Source organism: Hydractinia symbiolongicarpus, chromosome 9 (assembly GCF_029227915.1).
Source record: "Hydractinia symbiolongicarpus strain clone_291-10 chromosome 9, HSymV2.1, whole genome shotgun sequence".
NCBI classification, from domain to species: domain Eukaryota; kingdom Metazoa; phylum Cnidaria; class Hydrozoa; order Anthoathecata; family Hydractiniidae; genus Hydractinia; species Hydractinia symbiolongicarpus.
In genome coordinates, this window is record NC_079883.1 from 4,152,383 (window position 1) to 4,168,245 (window position 15,863).

General features: G+C 34.1%; 2 protein-coding genes across 2 annotated transcripts; both read left to right on the top strand.

Moving 5' to 3' along the window:
• Window positions 1-1,022: 1,022 nt before the first annotated feature.
• On the top strand, window positions 1,023-2,864 carry LOC130657179 (uncharacterized). The gene is made up of 3 exons (XM_057460146.1): window positions 1,023-1,165; window positions 1,261-1,303; window positions 1,933-2,864. The coding sequence occupies exons 1-3, from the start codon at window positions 1,158-1,160 to the stop codon at window positions 2,563-2,565; spliced, it is 684 nt and encodes a 227-aa protein (XP_057316129.1). The 5' UTR covers window positions 1,023-1,157; the 3' UTR covers window positions 2,566-2,864.
• A 4,339-nt stretch (window positions 2,865-7,203) lies between these two features.
• LOC130656279 (probable ATP-dependent RNA helicase DDX28) lies at window positions 7,204-15,798 on the top strand. The gene is made up of 14 exons (XM_057459109.1): window positions 7,204-7,387; window positions 7,480-7,545; window positions 9,574-9,687; window positions 10,373-10,430; window positions 10,521-10,660; window positions 10,911-10,979; window positions 11,055-11,136; window positions 11,536-11,642; window positions 11,911-12,018; window positions 12,097-12,184; window positions 12,271-12,425; window positions 12,542-12,634; window positions 12,710-12,868; window positions 15,445-15,798. The coding sequence occupies exons 1-14, from the start codon at window positions 7,292-7,294 to the stop codon at window positions 15,574-15,576; spliced, it is 1,467 nt and encodes a 488-aa protein (XP_057315092.1). The 5' UTR covers window positions 7,204-7,291; the 3' UTR covers window positions 15,577-15,798.
• The last annotated feature ends 65 nt before the right edge of the window (window positions 15,799-15,863 follow it).

A 15,863-nucleotide genomic window follows, 5' to 3' on the forward strand; every position in this document is an offset into this window, starting at 1 on the left:
TGCTTTTATTGCCGTGTATTCAAGAAGGTCAAAACAAACACGAGAGTGGCACAGAAAAGACGGACACTGTGCCAAGTAAGTAGATACAGAAAAAACTTCTTTTTGTTTTCTTGCACGTTATAACATTAGATCTTCACTGTGACAACTTTTAGACGTTGCTTTTTATCGGAAAAATTTGCATAAGAAAACGAGGCTTTGCGTCGAAAGTTTCGTATAAAATATCCCAGGAAATTTTAAAACATGAATAGTTCTCAACCGATAATTAAATCTACCTTCTTCTTTGATCACAAGTACAGGTTAAAATGTATCTTGGAGGCTCAGATTTTATGGCTGCTTGAGTTCCTTAAGGAGATGCCCAATGATATTGGCGGAAATATAAATTTCATAAGTTATTGCTTTCAAACATTTTTCAAAAAATATTCCAAACTTAGTCAGCCTAATGGTCCATATTCAATCTAAAACTACAGCTTCCTTTTTTCTGGCACGTATCAAGACATTATTAGAATGTGAGTCAATACTATGTGAGTACATACACAACACATATTTGAAGTAAACTTTCATGAAACAATCCCGCAAGGCAGCTAGAGTTAAGTCAAAACAAACGCTTTACCATCCTCCAAGGTTTTACATATATGATTTGCTAGCGGCAGAAAAAACACAGCCCATTAACTTTTTATGTCGTGGTACAGCTGCTAAGTTAGAAAATCTTCTCGAATCTGCATAGGGAAAAGATTTGTTTCTGAGGTAAATGAAGGTGATCGTTCTACTGGGTAAAAGTTACTAATGAAAAACCTACTTGAATTTTGAGCGCTCGCGTTGCGTGGCTTTCTTCTATTTTGCAAGTATTATGAGCATAAGTTTTCTCGAGGTTTATTTCTCTTTTTTTGTGTTTCTTTCTATATATATATTGTATATTACTATATATGTATGTGTGTACTATTATTATATATTGTATACATGAAGGTATAAAAGATATTTTGTATATTTTGTATATTAATATTAATATAAAAGTGCATTTTAGTTTTTCGTCCATTTCTTGATGACTTTGTAATCATGTTCTCCGCAAAGGGACTGACTGGCTCGAATTAGAACTGCATCTTAACAAAGAAATGAATAAATAAATAAATAAATAAATAGATAGATAAGCAAACAAGCTGATGAAAAGGTAATTTTTTCTACTTGAAATCTATTCCTCAAAACCTGACACCTCCTTATATAGTCTCTCACGCGTAAATATAAAATTACACTTTTACAAATCAGGTCGCAAGAGGTTAGTCGAGAAAGATTGAACGATTTTATTAAGGTAAGCGAGTTTATCTTTTCTCTATTTTATTAAGAAATCATAAAAGGAAACAAGAACTAATTTTTGCTTTAAATCGACCTACTCATTTTGTCGAGTGCTCTCTGTGTAACAGCTTCGCTGTCTTCTTTTTGTGGTTATGCGGTAGGTAAACTTTTCCCGCCTTTATTTTGAAGTCCAAATTTAGGACAAAAAAAACAAACCACGGGTTTTATAGATTTTTTATTTTATTTTCGGTGTCATAATCATATCGCAGAATTTCTTCGTCATTTTTGACAAAAGCGAGAACAAACAAATGTTTGTCGGTTTTATTTACAATCAGTCAAATTCTATCTTTATTTCGTGCCATTAAACTAACATCTACGACATATTTCTCGCTGTGGGCGGCTGTTCCTCCACATATTACGTAAAGAAGCTTTTGTGTTATGTTTTCTCCCACATCGTATCCATTAAGTAAAAAACTCACAATAAAGATATCTTTTAGAACTAGTTCTAAACTGCGTATCAAAGTTTACAAAGGAAATGGTTTATAAATATTGAAATTACATTCAGTTTTTATCATTGCCTTAAACATAGGACAGGTAAAGCAGCGTGCTTGTGCAAATTATTTAACTGCGTATTTCATTTCATAGAAAGGGAAACACAACATGAAGCTGAAGATGCGATATTTCATAAACTGTCATAAAACTTTGACTCCAATGGTTATAATAGCGTTGATGATACGTTATCAGAATTTCAAAATCGGACCGGTTATTTATTTAGCTCTTCATGGAAATTACTGTATCAATTGGTTATTGAAGGAATCCATTTTTCCGGATAAATCCTTTGAAGAGGAACTTCCGCCATTATGGTTTATACTTGGATTTGTTGGTTTGAATCAATACTGGTGGACACCGTGGTTACTGGTGCGTAAACAAACTGACCCAACGAACGCGACTATTTTTTTAGCCGTCACATGTAACATCATCGGGACGTTCTTACATTTTTGCAGTGATGCTCAAAAATATTTTATGTTGAAAGAGAAAAAGCGTCTGATCACGACAGATTTTTTTGCACGTTCCCGAAACGTAAACTACCTTGGAGAAATATTGACGTATTTCGGGTTTGCCATCATGGCGGAGCATGCTGCGCCGATACTTATTCTGGTGGCGATGAGTGTTTTTGTCTACCTTCCGAATATGTTAAAAAAAGATAAATCACTTTCGAAGTACGAATCTTTTGAAAGATACAAACAGCAAACGAACATGCTACTTCCAAAATTTTGATGCTCACTGCAGCAAATTGATGTAATTTAATAGATGTTATACCGTCAAATAAACTCATTTCCAGGCCTTTTTCTCTTTTTAACAATTTTAGACAACCTGGAAATGAGGTAAACTGTACATATCTAACAAATAAAAACAATGTATTTCCTTACACCCCCCTTTTTTTTAAACCTTTCTTTCCGTTCCCCGTGGAAGATCAAGCTGAGGCATTACGGAATGGATTATATCTAAATAATAAAAGGCATTAGCAGAGGCGGAAAATTTTAAGGCATGTATATTTTTAACGATAGTAACTATGAATAAACCTCAAAATTTAAAACTATATTATTTTTACAAATACGTGTTTCCACGCATGTGCCCACATTAAGCTTGCATAATTTACATCGATGACGTCATCGAAGTTTTTGATATATTTTATTCCCTCTATTTTTGCTACCTATTGACAGATGGTCCAATATGTTGGCAACACCTGGCAACACCTGGCAACATGTTTTGTTCCCACGTGTGTTATCTTTTAAAGTTCTTTTTTATATCAACCTGACTTAGCATGAAAAGCACTTTCATCCAATCAATTTATTCTTTTTGTTTATGTGTTATAGCGACAACGAAATGATAAGATGAAACTATAATGATTGGAACATTCAATCTCCTTAAAAAATGGAAATTCGATAAGAACTCTCTGCAAATTTTTTCTTCGTTATTTTTTGCAAGAAATTGGAGATTAACCAGATTAAAAGAGTCAACGAAACATACTAGTGAAGTGCTGGGAACCAAAAATATTCTTAGTATGACCACTTGATATACAGAGCACGTAAATATTTTCTTTATGTGGTAAATAACGCTTCCTATTGTTGATCTTTATGGGGAGTCTTGACATCAGTTCCCTCATAGGTGATCAGATTGACCAAAACATAAATATTTTATTCATAAATATTTCAAACTTTCTATACCAAATGGAATGATCAAATCGGTCTAGGGGTCTTAGATTATGCATAGCTATTGTGAAAATATATGCTCCTTTATTAGATATAAGCCTTTTTTGCCCATTTATTCAAACATGTTTTAAATTCTTCGCCGTATCTATTTTTTAGACATTTATTTTAGAACTAATTTTAAGAATTATTTAAGGTTTAAATGTAAAATTCGAAGCTGGAACCAAACCACATACGTGTGTCCATTTAACCTTTCAGAATGGCTTTATATTAATAGCTAAAGTAAAATCATCATTAAAGTCATTTGATGCTAATCTATTGGGCAAGTACACACACATTGAAACGAGCTGTCAGTTACAGACAATGTGTCAATATCTGTTTGACAGGTAGATCGCCGGGAGTGATAAATTTATTTTTATTTATAATTTATGTTTAAGCTTTTATTTGTAGGCCGTTTTACGGATTGCTAATCCACAATAGCAAATTGATGAATTAAGAACTATATGTAAATGTTAAGTACTTTTGACTCGTTTTTTGAGCTCTAGTTAGTTTTCTCTGGACCTTTTCAGTTTATCGTTATAGCGTTTAGCCTAATTAACATAGCTTTCTTCGAAATCAAAATTCAGTTCCTCTCATATAGAAGCTTAGCCACAAAAAAATGTGTGCCAGAGCAAATCCCGAATTCAAATCAACCAATGAACACAAACACATTTTTTTGTTCGCGTACGGAATATTAAAGAAGAAGGGATGTCCATGACCACGTGAGTAAAGAAAAATAGAAGTAACCAACCAAAAAGTGCGGTCAGTATTCTCACTGCAAGAAACTCGTTTGCGACTCAGCGTAATTTTTCCAGCTTAGTATTTCAATTTTTCGGTTGTAAGAAAAATTATGCAGAGTCTCCGGGCTAGTTGGCGCTTTTATGAAGAGAAAATCTAACAGATTTTCCGTTAATTAAGCTTCTATTTAAGCTTAATGATCTGGAAATTTAATCATCACCTCAACAGTACAATATCATTACAATACATTAAAAATTCTATATATTTTGTTGGTAAATAAATGACAATTTTGTTCTGAGAGTGACGAAAATTTTGTCAGATAAGCTAGCCTTTTAGGGTCAAAGCTTAAATTATGGGCGAACTTGTAAAGTGCCAGTGAATGAATAATCAAGATTTAAGCCTTCCTACTGCACCCATGCATATTAAAGCAAAGGACGCCAAAATTAACATAATTCTTTACACAGTTAGGTACGTTACACCACTTTAGGTTGTAAAATCACAAATTGTAAAAACACAGACCCTGACTCTACCATAACATCACAAAAGCCAAACAAATTTGCAGCGAGCAGATCAGTTATACTGATAGCTAAGCAAATTATATCTACCTGGCGGTTTGTTTTAATTGCGCCATTTACATAAAACCCAGCTACCCCGCTGCTAGCTAAAGTGGATTGTATAAACCAACCCTACGTTACAGAAAGAAGAGAGGCACGAACTCTTTGGAGACAAGTAAGGCAAGTTTTTTAAGCATTTAAACAAACATTGTGTATTTTACTTTTACTTTTCTTAATCTTAGACGCAAAAACATGCACCCTTTTCTTTCTTTAGTAATTCAACCTCAAGTAGTTTACAAAATGTTTGCTCACTTTACAAACACTAAACGTAATATGAGGAACGCAGCAGCTTTTCCAGAAATGTCAACGTTTTTTTCTCATTAGCTACAAACAATGGTCTAAAAAATTTTCCTGGGTCAAAACACTTGAACCTCTATATGATTCTTTAAATTTATGTTTACTGTCTGAGTATGCAAACAAATACTGTATTATTTTTATCATTTGACGCAAAAAGACGTTGTGTGTGGGAATTTTCTGTGCTCTATAATCTGTTAATTAGTACATAAGTAACGAAAAATTTTAACGTCCTCCGGGATTCCATCCTAAGCCTCCGGTTGTAACTATGTTACATTACCGCTAGAGATACGTACATCAAGTGAGTAAGTAACGGAAAGTTTTAACGTCCTTGAGGATTCCATCCTAACAGACCATCCCCTCCGGCTTTAACTTTGTTACATTACAACTAGAGATACGTGTACCTTTGCTTTAACTTGCTTGCCTGCCACACAAGCCAGTTAGCGGTCAGTACATGGCACTAAATGGACTGACAACACTGCATTTAAAGTGCACCGGAGTGAGGACTCGAAATTGAAACGTTATAATTTTGTTTTTTCAAGGCTCCTAAAATTGAGATTCTCTCGTAGAAAAAAATCTCGAATATATTTCATCAGAGCAAACACAGAATTTAAATCGAGTAACGAATAAAAAGACATTTTCAAAAGTGTGATACAATGTGCGGTTATATCTAATCTTTTAATAAGACTCCGTTTGTTGTATTTTTTTGGATTAACGATTCTTTTAGATATTGGCCACGTAAGCAAAAAAGTAACCAACCAACTATTCAACACGGCGAGTATTTAGCCGCGAAAAAACTCTTTTTATTTTTATTTTTTTCTCCTCAGCATTTTGACGTTCCTTTTTTAATAATGTGGTTGGAAGAATCAACGTCGGGGCCTCCTGGCTGTGAACCCTGTTAAAACAGGTCTTATTGGTGATACAAAGTCGGTAAAAAGTGACCAAATTTTGGCACAGTGACTAAAACACTTTTCCGCCCAATATTTTGTTACCACTCAAAATTTTGTCACCGCCCAAAAATGTTAATACCGCCCAAAATTTTGTAACCACCAAAAATTATCGACTAAACTGTTAAGAAGTTTTTTTCTAAAGATTTTCGCTTTTTCATTTTTAGTGCAGGGTCTGTTTCATCTTGGAGGTTCCTTCGAGGTTACATGAAAAGTGATGGAAGGAAATTTCATACTTGGGAACCTTATAAGAAGGTGAAAAACGGTTGGATGAACTGATTTTTAAATTAAAATCATGTTTGTGTCTTGTTGTTTGGAAAATGGTAGAAAAAAAAACTAATCCGTGATGAAAGGCGTTATAGAAATGCAGCTTTTTTCGTTACCCTGTTCTTCAAATGCCATGAAATTTAGATAGCTTTAAATCCAAACATCCATAAAAGTTCCATCAAATTTTGAACCTAATGTTGGACTCTTGTCAATTGGTCAAAAAGGTGTTTAATGGTCATTGCATTAAATAGTAAAAGCTGCTTTTTGGGATAGATAAAATATGGTAAAAAAAACAGGCTCTTCAATTTGCTGAAAGTTTTGATCTTACAAATTTTAAAGCGTCAGATGGATGGCTGGAGAAGTGGAAAAAAGGTTACTTCCTTTACACGTTACAGTGTCCTCTTTTAAATTATAAGTTCTGTTATTTTAAAATGTCCATCATATACTTTTGTTAAGTCAAACCGACATACGAATTTTTTTTATTGAAAACTTACAGATTGTAACATTTGTAAATTTTATAGAGTCTGAAGAAAAAATCGCCTTAACTCGAACTACTATCTCATTTTTGTTTAAGTTTGAATTAACGGGAGCTTCGCTTAAGTCAAACATTTGTTAAGTCGGACTGTTTTCTCTGGTCCCCTGGAGGTTCGAGTTACCGGGAGTTAACTGTATTCGCTGCTTCACTTGTAAAAACGAGCGAGGGAGGTTTGTTCCCATGGTTTTTTTTTTGTACCGCACTCCCAAACACCCCCAGCAATAGAATTTAATTAATGCAACTAGGCATTTAATTTATGCATAAAATGTAAACACACGAGAATCTACAAAATGGCGCAGTTGATTCCAAAAAGAGTTATGCTGTGACTCTTCCTTTATTTTGTAGAAATAATAACAGAAAATGCAAAATATTAATAAAATTGTAATACGGAGTATGGCCAGAAGAGCAAGAACCATTAAATCAAAAGACCAAAGGCGGATAGCCGTTACAACTAAAGTATTTTATTTTAAATTTTTAGCTATAACGACCTAATTTTATCTAGCTAAGCTCTCACCACATTTTGACTCAGTTTATTTTGATTATTTTAGGCCAACCAAAAAATCGATGCCATATCAAAAGGGGATCGAGAAATTGTTATAGGAAGCAGCAATACGGTATTTTATTTCTTTATTGTTCATTTTATTCTAGATCATTTTATGGAAAAAAATTTAGGTTGTTCATTATTTGCTTATTTTGCAACTCAAAACGGAAAGACCCTTGTTCTGCACTGTTTAAATAAATTATATTTTAAATTTTATATTTTATTTTAATTTTTATATTTTAAATAAATTACTTATTTTGTAATACCTGCTGCGTTTTGTAACAAAACAGCTCATTCTAGTTGACTGTCTGATTGGTGTAGATCCTTGAGCTGAACAATGATATGTGGACATGGTATTGCGTGCAAATTCCTGGCTTTCAATGAAGGCAATAACAGCTGTCTAGTATGAGTGCTTGCCAAACTTAGTGCCTCATGGCGAATGTCTTTGTCTGTAAGACCATTGAGAAGGACATTTCAATCGTCTCATCTGTACAAAACACTTTTCTGTTGACCACAGAGTTACAGTTATCACACGTGGCATTGGAGGTGGTTGTAAATTGACAGGTTTCATCTTTTCTTTACACATGGTCTCCGAAGATATGAATGGGTTCATCAGCGTCTTGGTGCATAGCTGTGTGAATGTTTCGAACACAAGACCCACATGTCTACAGGTACAATGGCAATCAATTTTAACATTTCTAGTGCTTGATCAAGGGGTCTAGTCGTTAATGTCGGGTCGGCTCACAGAACAATTTTTCCTAACTGCTTATTTGTTTAGTCAAGGAATTGGCCTGAAACATTGTCATCAGTTACTCCAGAGCCTAAACAAAAAGTGTCTCAACGTCATACAAAATTTTAATCCTCAGTTCTGGAGTTCATTTGCGGTTTTACACGCTCAAGTTTTTGGCGTTTAACAGGTATGGCTGCACATGGCTGGCTAAAATGGAAGTTTGCGCAAACATTAAGAATCCACCAGCTGCTTCAATGACATTGACATCCGTAGTGGTTGAACCACAGGAATCGGGCACTTTAAGATTTTCATTGTCATATCAAAGCATGGATAAAAATTTTGATGAGTTTTCGTTCTACAGAAGTTTTCAAAAAAAATAACCTAGTAGGTTGAGCTAAAAGAAGATTTAAAAAAAATACGATATCTCAATACGACCATTTACGACCATTTCTCCCACTGAGAATATCACATGAACATCTTTCAGGTGAGGAAATAGACAAGTTCTAAAACTTATACTGGCACAGAGACAGCTTTAATTGAAGAAGAAAAGCAGATGTCTCATGTCTTCAGAGACATTGCGAAACAATTAAATTAGTGAAATCTTATTATTAAGGTAAAGGTACTGTTTTCTTAAAAAAAATTAACCCTGAGTCATGTCGTGGCGCCGTAGATTAGTGGTTATAGCTCTCGTACTCTGTGCGGGAGACCGGGGTTCGATTCCTCTTGATGGCGATTCAACATGGGCGAGTGAATGTTACCATAGCCCCGGGTTAACCCAAGCCATGTGAGGGAAATTGGGAAGATGGCACACTGTGTGGGCCGTTGGATGTTGCCAAGAGTTGTCTAGTAGAGCGCGGGCTCTAATTGGGTCTGCGTAGCTCAAAATGAGCATTAAATACTCTAGGACTCTCCATCTACGCCATGGCCCCTCCTGGAAATAATAGACAGGGTATATCCCTCGATATTTGTGAGGCTAGCCATGTAAAATATGCACATCTATCTATCTATCTGAAGACCAGGCAGCTAAGATCTCATTCTTTTTCTTATACCATAATCACTACCCTAAAAAATATCAAATTGTGATTTTAAAAGTATCATATCAGATTTAGCAACGAAGAATTACTTCAAAGGTTCCAACACAATTTCAAGACTTTTTATAAATTAAATGGATGTTTATATATAAAACTCTTTGTTATGTTCCTGTCTTGTAACCAGTTACTTTTTGTTTTTTTGTGAAATCCTTTGTGAGAAAATGTTTTTAGTCAAGGACACTTTTACACACACAAAGAAGCACAAATGCAGATCACAGAAAGTGAAATCACGTGTACAATATGTTTATAAGTTTAAATTAAGTCCCTGAATATTTTTCAGCATGAAAGTGTACACCACAGTGCAGATGCTTCAACTTTTGAAAATCTCAAGTTGCGAACTGATGTCTCACAGGGATTGGAATGTTTGAAAATAACCCAACCAACTATTATTCAAGTAAGGTTTTATTAAACACGTTGAAAGTATCTAAATGTAATGTTTACAACATGACCAACATTCTGAATTTAAGAGGTGGCGCACTATTCTTGTTGTCAAAAGAAATTTTACATTTACGTGGCACCTTGTTTAAGTTCCATTAAGATGTTCCAACAGGTATTTTAGCTGCTAGACAAAATTTTACCTCTTTTATCTCTTTCAAAATTAACTAATAAAAATCATAAATATGACTCTATAATACGTTTTAATATTTTCGACATTTAAATATTATGTAAAAAATATGGTGCCATATTTACCCTGCAAAAATGGCTAATGATTTTCGATTATCATAATTTAAGACCTGCAAAGGAATATGCGTTAAAATTGTACCAAAATATGCAATACAGAAGTAAAAAAGGTAATATCTGATATATACCAGCAATTTGTGTCATAAAATGTTACATTAGAATAATTTAATGTCAAAGTTTTAAGATGTGTTCAGAACGAAACGAGATTTTAAAGACTCTTTAACAACTCTTCAATTCTACCACATCAATTCAACCTCAAATCTTAACTTGGATTTCCTTTAAAACAAAACATTAAAAAACCTGTTTCACTAATAATGCTAGCTTTTCTTTATAAACTAGCATATTTAAAAATGACTCAGATTGAAGGATTTACTAAGGTCACTTTTGTTACATTTCAGATGCTTGCTATTCCTCTGATAATGGAAGGAAAAAATATTTTCTGCGCTGCACAAACAGGTATAGAATTATTCTAGTTCTTTTAGAACTATTTATGTTAATAATAAAAGGGTATTTCATGTCCTAAAAACGAAGTCTTGTTTTATTTAGGTTCTGGAAAAACCGTTGTTTATGCTGCTCCAATTATTCATAAATTAAAAAATCAAGTCGATGAAGGATTTGTGAAACGATTGAGTCGTCCAAGAACTTTGGTTATAGCACCAGCCAGAGAACTTGCTCTTCAGATACTCGTATGGCTGTTTGTTGTTTAATACTTGGCTCTTTTAATATAACTATTGTTTAAACTTTAGTGTGAGAAAATTATCAACACTCAAAGTTTGCTCAAAATTTCATGATCTCGACTTTAAGTCCCTTTTACGGAGCCTGTAGTAATGTAGATTTCAGAAAAGTTTGGACTTCTTTGGCATGGAGCCGACGATAAAAAAAAACAGCAAAGGTACGTCTTCTTAAAATATAATCACGTGACTTTTATTTTTTTAGTCTGTGTTCAAATCACTTAGTCATTTCGCGCCATTTCGTTCTGTTGGTTTGATTGGTCAAAAACAAAAGGTATAACGGCGCATGCTTTTGTAAACATGTATTTTTAAAAATGCTTCAAGTAGAGATAAATAATGCGATATTTAGAAATGGACACGTGATTACATGAAAGGTGTTGTGGATATTGTTGTAGGGACGCCGTCAACAGTTTTAAAATATCAACAAAAAGGTAGGTTCGGTTGAAATAATAAATTTTTAGGCGTTTTTGTCAATTTTTCAAATATTATTTCTCGCGAAAATTATTGGAAAAATCGCGAAATGTAACAAATTATTTTTTCGCGAAATTCGCGAGATTTAGTTCTCACGAAGTATCAGGACTTGTTAACTTCACGAAAATTAGTTCTCGCTAAAATTTTATTTTTTAAAAAAATTGAGAGCTACCCTGAATTGTTACCTGATGTCTTCGTATTCTATTATTCTAATATTTTGTCGTGCATTTTCAGATATAATAAGTTTCTCCCTACTGGTATTAACCAGAAAAATGGCCGAAGTTATGACGTTGTGAGACGAACACATCCTAAATTAAATTTTCTTTTTGTTGATCACACACTACATAACATCATTTTAGGATTGCTGAATCTTGCTGATCTGCAGTATCTTGTTGTTGACGAAGCTGACACACTAATGGATGACAATTTCTTCGAATCGACAGACGCTATTTTAAATCATTGTCACGTATGGACTTGTTTACCTCTTTGTTTACTTGTTAAATGCGTTGTTTGTTTGTTTGTCCGTTTTTTACTTGTTGTTACTTGTTTGTTTCATTGTTTGTATTTTTGTTTGTTTGCTTGTTTGTTTGTTTGTTTGTTTGTTTACTTGTTTTGTTTTTTGTACACTTGTTTAATACTATTGTGTCTTTAGTTAATTAATCATGTATGACATATTTCACAAGTAAGTTTATTTAGGTTATATAAGGTTTAAGACTCGAATTTGTTTTTTTTAGTTGCACGAACGCCATGCGGAAATCATGAAGCCGCCTGTCCAATGTATTCTTGCAGCTGCCACCTTGCCACCAAAGGGGGTTTTAAGCGCATACAGAAAGCTTATACCCGTGTGTATATTTAGATATTTCTGGATATTTTATTTTAATACTTTATTTCAGTATTTTGAAGAAGTTTTTGGTTTTTAGAATTTAGAAGTTTGCCAATCCAACCTACACAAAGTGTTACCTCATGTGAACCACAAGTTCGTTAAAACTACACAAAAAGAGAAGTTTGGTACGATTAATTCATGTAACAAAATCACGAAATTCCTATCAGAAAAACCGCTTTGTTAGTAATATTTTAGTAGTATTTTTTGTCAGACCTTTTGCTGTCAAGACTGAAGATGATCTTCCGACACGACGCCGACAAGTGTATCATATTTTGTAATACATCAAAATCATGCAACTGGGTATCTCTCAAGTTAAACGAGAACAATGTGAAACATTCGAAATTACATGGAAACATGAACCCACAGGTGAAAAACAATTCTGTAATATTTAGATATATTTGTAAACCACTTTGTATACAATTTTTTTTTCTTAGAATAATGCTATCTCCCACATAACCAGACTAAAACCTAAATATTTTTAGACTCGATTTAAAGATTTTGAGAATTTCTTTTCTGGAAACCACAGAGTTTTGGTATCCACTGACATAGCATCAAGGGGACTGGATACTACTGACGTAAGTTCGATGTAAAGGCGGGAAAACTCTTGAAACAATTTGATATGTATACAAATTTGTTGTTTTGCTTTTCAGGTGACATTAGTGATAAATTATGACTGTCCGTTCAACACGTCGGATTATATTCATCGTTCTGGAAGAACTGGGAGGGCGAGACAACTGTATGCCGGAAAAGCAGAAGTGCTGACTTACATGACGCAAAATAAAGAAGTTATTTTCGCGCACAAAATACAAGTAGGTTTATGTTCGCACAAAATAGGAATAAAATGTTGCGATCTTGTCTGCTAGTTGTTTGTTTGCGTCGATGTCAAAGTAAAGATATTCGCACAAACTTTTCTGCGTTGAAAAATCAATTTCACGCTGGTGGCGATATTTTTCCTCGTTGATATCTTTCAAATGCACGGCTATCAGTGGAATAAAATGACTGTTTTCCTGGTCCAGTTTTATAATTTTACTTCTGTAACGTGAAAGGTTGTTTTTGGGGTCTACCAACGCTTCTAAGTCAACAAATTTTTGCAACGTATAAAAGTCAACATCCCGCCATGATATTCCAGTTTTATGCTTAAATGTCAACGCGCCTCTCACGGCTTCTAATATTTCTTTTAAGGATTGAAAATTGTTCAGCTTTTCTAAATAATCTGCTACCTCGACCAGGAAGCAAACAACTGCAACTTTTTCTTTAGTATTTTTCATTTCACACATTTTCTGAACGATAAGACAAGCGACGTTTTCGCTCTGTTGTAATCTTTTTCTCCCTTTCTTTTCTTCTTTTCGAAACACTAAACAAAATGGCTGCACAGGTGTGTTTGATTGCTCGATCAAGTCAAATATGTAATCGTTCAACTTGAGTTCCGTGAGTTTTAATTGTTCGTTATGCGTCATAAGAAGCGCTAAATGTTCAGCCTTGTTTTCGTTGTTTAAATATTCGATGTGAATGTCACTTGACGGTTCCTTGTCTTCACTAGAAGCCATCCTCCAAATCCATTTTCGTTTCGCTTGGTTTGTTAACAGCCAGTAGTGTTTACAGAACGATTTTCGAAACAAGCTCTGCACTTTTTTTAATTCGTCTTCTTCAAAACTACAATGTTTCAGAATAATGACACATAATTGAAGAACGGTGTTTTGAATTTCTGATTTCGTCGCGTGAAATACTTCGAAGTAGGATATCTCTAGACGTGATTGTTTTAAGTCATTCAGAAACATATGACAGTCTGTAATCAGCTGGTCTTGAGTGGAGTAGTTGTCCCTTGTACGTCCGCTTTGTATCGATTCTTGCATTATAATAGCCAGCCTCTCTATCATCGACGTTTTGATCTTGTAGAAAAGTCTTTTTCCAGTTAAATATGGTCCTTCTCCGATCCGTAGTATTGTTTTGACGGTCATTGGCAATGGAATTTTTGGTTTTGTCGTTAAAATGCGTCCTAACACTTTCATTGTTTCTTTAGTTGTAAAAAATGGATCCTTCAACTCTAAAAGTTCTTGTACAAGTTGTTTACAAAGTAAGAATAATGTGGTCTTTTTCCCAGAAGGCGACGGTTTGTTTACAATCTCGTCAGCGCTATCCCAGAAGTCACCATGTTGTTTAATTCGTAAAGCATGAAGTAACTGAAACGTAATTTTCCATCCACGTTTTTGACCGAAAAAGTTAACGACATCCTGGTATGAGGAGCCATCGAGTTTAAAGTTTGTTATAAACTCTTGATAAATAAAATACTTCCACGTCATCTCGCCGCACGCAGCATACATTAAATGCCTGCATGTCATGCTTAATGCACACAAATCTTGCCATTGTAGATACTGTAGAATATGATGGATTGTTTCGGTAGGGAGGGTGTCCAACATGATCATCAACCATCTGCATTGTTATAGCTTCACGTCTTGTTTTTCTTCTATGTTCAATGTCATGTTTTCCCTCATTTTGGTGTGAATGTAAGCTTTGTCATTTTTTTAAATCGCTTTTTGTTGCTCGAATAAGCCGCTCCGTTTCCTAGGACCAGTGTCCCGTGTTACAAAAAGGAGCGCTTTTGTTAAAAGAGCTTGTGTGCTCGGAGGAAAAGCACAAAAAAGAAGCATATGTACTTTATGCCCCCATTTTAGAATCAGTACCATTCCTCGATATGTTAAATATGGCATTTTAGGATAATGAGTGGTTTTTTAAGGAACCTGTTTTCTGGTGAAAGGGAATACCTTAATTTATGATTTTATTTGCGAACATCTACTTTTTGCTTAGAGCTGCTGCGAAAACAATTGACTACGCCAGAATACTATTTTTCACGCATTTGGCTGCGCAAAATTAAATTGCGGAAAACTGGAAAAAGCTAAAGACATTTAGAATTCCGTAACATGATATTAATCATAAAATTAAATATCATAAAAATCACAATATTATCAGTGTTGATTGTTAATAGTGACGTAGCATTTGAGAGTCAATAAGTCACACAATACATTATTAAATTTTAATTTTAAAAGAAGTTCTTTTGCATTCCATATGGGTATTATATAAATAATAGTCGTTAGCCCGTGGAAAATCCACGGGTCCGCCCGTCCTTTTTATACCGCATTGCGTGCTTCTCGCTATTGCGCAGCTAAGCTACCATTTTGCATGACAAACAGACGTATTCGGGCATTATGATATAGATTTCCCATATGTAATGCTCCCAAAATGCCCCCTGTGAAATGCACGAAACCTAAGTGCGCCAAAAAAAATGCGCAATTTTAAACTCGCACGAGAATTTCATAAATTAAGGTATCCAGATCAAATTTGTAAAAAAAAAAAAGATGTTTTCCTGGCATTCTAGTTTTTTTTTCAGAAAGCAGCCGAAAGAAACGAAGAATTGCATGATGTAAAGATGAAACAAAATTCTCCAAAAGATAATTATTTAAAAAACATGAAAAAATATCACGACACGAAAGAAAGTGAAGCCAGTCAAGTTGGAACGTAGTAATAGGGAAGGATTATTTGCGAAGTGGAATATACTACGATGTATAAAGTTTATGCGATTTTGCTTCCTTGGCAAAATTAAAATAAATTTTGCTAAAAATTGGACGATGTTCTGTGGATATTTGGTTCTTTTTACACAAACGAAATTCTTGTTTTTGATGTATTACACGATATAAATGATTCACGAACATTTCTCAACAACAATACAATGTTGTTAAATCGATGTTTTTTATTTCATTTTTTATTTATTGAGTAAGCTTTAAATTCATTCGACCAAATTTTCTATTA

Coding starts and splice junctions, on each gene's coding strand:
- LOC130657179 (XM_057460146.1), top strand. Junction 1,304..1,932: donor GATTGAACGATTTTATTAAG/GTAAGCGAGTTT, acceptor TTCATTTCATAG/AAAGGGAAACACAACATGAA.
- LOC130656279 (XM_057459109.1), top strand. CDS start 7,292: ATGCAAAATATTAATAAAATTGTAATACGGAGTATGGCCAGAAGAGCA. Junction 12,185..12,270: donor TACACAAAAAGAGAAGTTTG/GTACGATTAATT, acceptor ATTTTTTGTCAG/ACCTTTTGCTGTCAAGACTG. Junction 12,635..12,709: donor GGGGACTGGATACTACTGAC/GTAAGTTCGATG, acceptor TTTGCTTTTCAG/GTGACATTAGTGATAAATTA.